This window comes from Nannospalax galili, unplaced genomic scaffold (genome assembly GCF_000622305.1).
Source record: "Nannospalax galili isolate Female #2095 unplaced genomic scaffold, S.galili_v1.0 scaffold129, whole genome shotgun sequence".
NCBI lineage: Eukaryota > Metazoa > Chordata > Mammalia > Rodentia > Spalacidae > Nannospalax > Nannospalax galili.
The window spans coordinates 220,307-225,891 of NW_008360030.1; the positions used below are offsets into that span (position 1 = coordinate 220,307).

General features: G+C 48.5%; 1 protein-coding gene across 1 annotated transcript; it reads left to right on the forward strand.

The window, feature by feature from the left end:
- Nucleotides 1-880: 880 nt before the first annotated feature.
- On the forward strand, nt 881-4,876 carry LOC108490245 (the record flags this gene model as incomplete). Its single annotated transcript, XM_029559148.1, is given in 4 exon segments — nt 881-2,985; nt 2,987-3,944; nt 3,946-4,626; nt 4,835-4,876. Coding segments are annotated over 4 exon segments (3,786 nt in total), but the record flags the coding sequence as incomplete, so codon positions are not given.
- Between the last annotated feature and the right edge of the window lie 709 nt (nt 4,877-5,585).

Sequence of the window (5,585 nt, forward strand, 5' to 3'; positions counted from 1 at the left end):
ATCCACAAGCACAGTCACTTGTCACTATTGTTTGGAGTGGCATCCTCACTTCTTTCTCTCTCTCTTTCTTTCTCTTTCTCCCTCTCTCTTTCTCTCTCTCTTGTGATCATCCTCTCTCCCTCTCTTTCTCTCTTTCTCTCTCTCTCTCGTGACTTCTATCATGGGTCACTCGCTAACTACTCCTTTAAGCCTAACTCTGGAATACTGGAAGGAGGTCGTGGAGTGGGCCCGTAACTTGTCAGTGGAGGTTCAGAAGAAGAAGTGGCAGAATCTCTGTTCCTCGGTGTGGCCCTCTTTCGAAAAAGGATGGCCAAGGGATGGGACTTTTGACCTTGCTACTATCTTACAGGTCAAGGAATACATTTTCCACCCAAGACCACATGGACATCCAGACCAAGTGGCCTATATAGTCACCTGGGAAGACTTGGCCCGGAACCCCACACCTTGGGCACGGCCGTTCCTACCTCCTAGGGGAACTGGAGAGACTGATCAGGGGCTTCCTACCCCTTCTGCTTCCCTGAGTCTTACTTCTTTCCTCCTGCCCCTTCAGTCTGCCCCTGAGAAGAAGAAAAAGCCAGTCCTCCCCAAGGACCAAGCTTCCCTAACCCTTCTTGATCCTCCACCTCCCTATCCACCTGCGCAGGCACCTCCACCCCAAGAACTACCTTGTCCCTCTCCTGACTCCACTGAACCTGACAAATCCCCTCCTCTATCTAACAGACTCCGCCTAAGGAGGGATAGAGGGGGCCCTTCTGATGGAACCTGGACTGCCCAGGTTTTTCCCCTCCAAACTATAGGGGATCAAATTCAGTACTGGCCTTTTTCAGCCTCTCATTTGTATAATTGGAAGACTCATAATCCCTCTTTTTCTCAGGATCCTCAGGCTCTAACTGCTTTAATAGAGTCTATACTTCTCACCCACCAACCCACCTGGGAGGATTGTCAGCAACTCCTCCAGGCCCTACTAACCACAGAAGAAAGACAGCGAGTCATCCTGGAGGCCCGGAAAAATGTTCCCGGGCAGGATGGGGGACTCACTCTGCTCCCAAATGAAATAGACGCAGGATTTCCTCTGACCAGACCCAACTGGGACGCTGAAACCGTGGCCGGTAGGGAGCATCTCCGTCTTTATCGCCAGACTCTGCTAGTGGGTCTCAAAGGGGCCAGAAGGCGCCCAACCAATTTGGCAAAGGTACGTGCTATAATCCAAGGAGAAAGTGAAACCCCCGCAGGGTTTCTAGAATGATTGATAGAGGGATATCAGATGTACACCCCTTTTGATCCCACAGCCCAGGAGCGTCAGGCAGATCTTATTATGGCCTTTATAGGACAATCAGCTCCTGACATTCGTGGTAAGCTCCAACAGCTGGAGGGCCTTCAGGGGTACTCCTTACAGGATTTAGTAAGAGAAGCTGAAAGAATCTATAATAAACGAGAAACTTTAGAAGAAAGAGAAGATAGAATCAGAAAAGAGCAGGAAGCTAGAGAAGATAAGAGAGAGAAAAAGAAAAATAAAGAATTAAGTCGAATTCTGGCCACAGTAGTTCAGGGAACAGGACCAGGACCAGGCAGGAACCTGGGAGACAAGAGAAGGCCCCGAGTGGATAAAGACCAGTGTGCCTATTGCAAGGAGAGAGGACATTGGGCTCGAGGATGTCCGAAGAAGCTGAACAGACTTCAAAAGAAAACAACCCCAGTCCTGACTCTAGGGGACTAGGGAGGTCAGGGTCAGGAGCTCCCCCCTGAGCCCAGGGTAACCTTAAAGATAGGAGGGCAATTGACTACCTTCATGGTAGACACAGGAGCTCAACACTAGGTCTTGACAACAACCGAGGGACCCATGAGCTCCAAAACAGCCTGGGTCCAAGGGGCCACCAGAGGGAAGACATACAGGTGGACCGCAGAAAGAAAAGTGGACCTCAGCACAGGACAGGTTTCCCACTCATTCTTGCTGGTCCCCAACTGTCCCTATCCCCTTCTTGGGAGAGATTTACTCTCTAAGCTGGGAGCCCACATCTACTTCACTAAAAAGGGAGCTACTCTAGAAGGAAAATATGGAGCTCCACTACAAGTGCTAACCCTGCAACTGGAAGATGAACATCGGTTATATGAAGAACCAATAGAAGGGACTCCTGGTATATCTGATTGGCTAATTAAATTCCCTTCAGCATGGGCTGAAACAGGAGGCCCGAGATTGGCACCCAATCAACCTCCAATAGTGGTCACCTTAAAACCATCTGCAACCCCGGTTTCAATCAAGCAGTACCCTATGAGCAGAGAGGCCCGAGAGGGAATTAGACCCCACATTCGAAGACTTTTACAAATAGGCATACTCCACCCCTGCCAGTCCCCTTGGAACACTCCACTGCTCCCCGTAAGAAAGCCAGGGACGAATGACTATTGACTGGTTCAAGACCTAAGAGAAGTTAATCAGAGAATAGAAGATATCCACCCCACTGTTCCAAATCCCTACAATCTCCTGAGTTCCTTGCCTCCCAGTCACAGGTGGTATACTGTACTTGACCTGAAGGATGCGTTCTTCTGCCTAAGGCTGAGTCTGGTTAGCCAGCCCATTTTTGCTTTTGAATGGAAGGACCCTGAAGCTGGAATATCGGGGCAACTAACCTGGACACGACTTCCCCAACCATTCAAGAACTCCCCTACTCTGTTTGATGAAGCTTTACACCATGATCTGGCTGACTTTTGGGTAAGAAACCCACAGATTATGCTTCTTCAATATGTGGATGACCTCCTCTTAGCAGCTGAGACAGAAGCTGGCTGTCTGCAAGGTACGGAGGCTCTCCTATTGAGACTGGGGGAACTTGGACATTGGGCCTCGGCAAAGAAAGCCCAGATCTGCTTACAGCAGGTGAACTATTTAGGCTATAGGTTAGAGGGAGGGCAACGTTGGCTGACAAAAAGCAGGAAACAGGCAGTAGCCTCTATCCGCCCACCAACCTCAGCCAGAGGACTCCGAGAATTCTTATAGATTATGGATACCGGGTTTCGCTGAAATAGAAGCTCCTCTATATCCTTTGACAAAGAATGGGACCCCTTTTGTCTGGACTGAAGAACACCAGAGAGCGTTTGACAAAATAAAAAGAGCGTTGCTGATGGCTCCAGCTCTAGGATTGCCAGATTTGACAAAACCTTTCATCTTATACATAGATGAAAATAAAGGAATGGCAAAAGGAGTTCTTACTCAGACTTTGGGACCCTGGAAAAAGCCAGTGGCTTATCTCTCAAAAAGACTGGACAATGTAGCTGCTGGCTGGCCCCCATGCTTGAGAATTATGGTGGCAATAGCATCCCTGGTAAAAGACTCAGACAAACTCACCATGGGTCAGCCCCTGACTATTATAACACCACATGCGGTGGAGTCCATCATTAGACAGCCCCCTGACAGATGGCTGTCAAATGCCATGGTGACCCATTACCAAGCATTATTATTGAATCCAGAAAAGATTAAGTTTGGCAGCCCGACCACCTTGAACCCCACCATGCTACTACCAGCTCCTGAAAAAGGTACTGAGATTCCCCATGACTGCCAGCAAATACTTGCAGAAACACATAGGACTAGAGAAGACCTCACCGACCAGCCCCTAATCGATGCAGATGCCACTTGGTATACGGATGGGAGCAGTTTTCTGAAAGACGGTGAACACAAGGCGGGGGCGGCGGTGGTTGATGGAGAAAGGATAATCTGGGCCCAAGCCCTGCCAGCTGGAACTTCAGCCCAACAGGCTGAACTAGAAGCCCTAACCCAGGCCCTAAAATTAGCAGAGGGCAAGAAAGTCAACATTTACACCGACAGCCGCTATGCGTTTGCCACAGCTCATGTACATGGGGAAATTTACCGGAGGCGGGGACTCCTCACCTCGGCTGGTAAGAACATTAAAAACAAAGAAGCAATAGTGGCCCTTCTGCAAGCCTTGTACTTGCCAAAAAAAGGTCAGCATTATCCATTGCCCTGGACATCAGCGAGACCAGGGGCCGATTGCTCGGGGAAATCAGATGGCAGATGAAATTGCCCATCAGGCAGTGGAAGATATTTGTATTCTCTACACCCATTTGGACCTTGAGGCTGAAACTGAAGCACAAACAAAGGAGGGAGATGCTCTTTTCACCTACACTGAGCAGGATCTGGAACTCGTTCAGAAGCTCAACGCTACTTTGGACCCAGAATCTAAAATGTGGAAATATCAGAATCAAATCATACTGCCCCGAAAGGCGGCCCTTGAGTTAATCTCCCAACTCCACCAGTGGACACACCGGGGACACAAGAAACTAAAAACACTATTAAAAAGAGAAGAACAACACTATTATTTCCCGGACCTCAACCAGCTAGTCCAGAAGGTAGTGGGAGATTGTGTCTCATGTTCCCTGGTAAATGCTTCCAGATCAAAGGTCCCATCTGGTAGGAGAGAAAGAGGGACACGACCAGGGACTAACTGGGAAGTAGATTTTACTGAGGTACTCCCAGGAAAGTATGATTATAAATACCTTTTAGTGTTTATAGACACTTTTTCAGGGTGGGTTGGGGCTTTCCCCACCTGGAAGGAAACAGCCCAGACTGTGGTGAAGAAACTAATCAAAGAAATCTTCCCTCGATTCGGACTGCCTAAGGTAATTGGGTCTGATAATGGCCCAGCCTTCGTCTCCCAGGTAAGTCAGGGAATGGCCAAAGCATTGGGGATCAATTGGAAATTACATTGTGCTTATAGACCCCAAAGTTCAGGACAGGTAGAAAGAATGAATAGAACCATTAAAGAGACCTTAACTAAATTAGCTCTAGAGACTGGCACTAAAGACTGGGTGCAGCTCCTACCTCTAGCTCTATTTCGAGCTAGAAAAACTCCTGCTATACACGGTCTAACCCCTTACGAAATTCTTTTTGGAGGGCCACCTCCTGTTCTCAATGTACCTTTGTCCCCCTTGCCCTCTTTCTTTGATAACCTCAGCCTGAAAACAAGACTCCAAGCCCTTCAGATTATCCAGAACCAGGTTTGGAAGCCTTTGGCTGCTTTCTACCGGCCTGGGAGTCTACAAACGCCTCACTCCTACCAAATCGGAGATCAGGTGTACGTGAGAAGACATAACGTAAAGACTCTTGAACCACGGTGGAAAGGACCCTACACAGTTCTCCTGACTATGCCTACAGCTCTCAAAGTAGACGGGATTTCAGCCTGGATCCACACTTCTCACAACAAGAGAGCCTCGGCCCAGGACAACGTTGGAAAATGGCATCTACACAAGACATCCAACCCTCTAAAAATAAGACTCTCCAGAGATACCTAATGATTCTATTTGCTTGTAGGCTTGTCCCCAGCCAAGCGAGCCCCCATCTCCCTGTGCTGACTACCTGGTGGGTAATTAATCAAATGGGTATTGAAGTATTTGAAACCCACAAGATGGCACCCAAGGGTACTTGGTGGCCTATACTGTATCCAGATTTGTGTAAATTAGCTTTAGGAGCACCAGCGCCCTGGGACATATCAAATTTTATGGATCCTGATAAAGTACCTGGCCCGGAGGTTTATTCCCTGTTTGGAGGACCCCACTTGACAGGGGGAGGGTGTCATGAA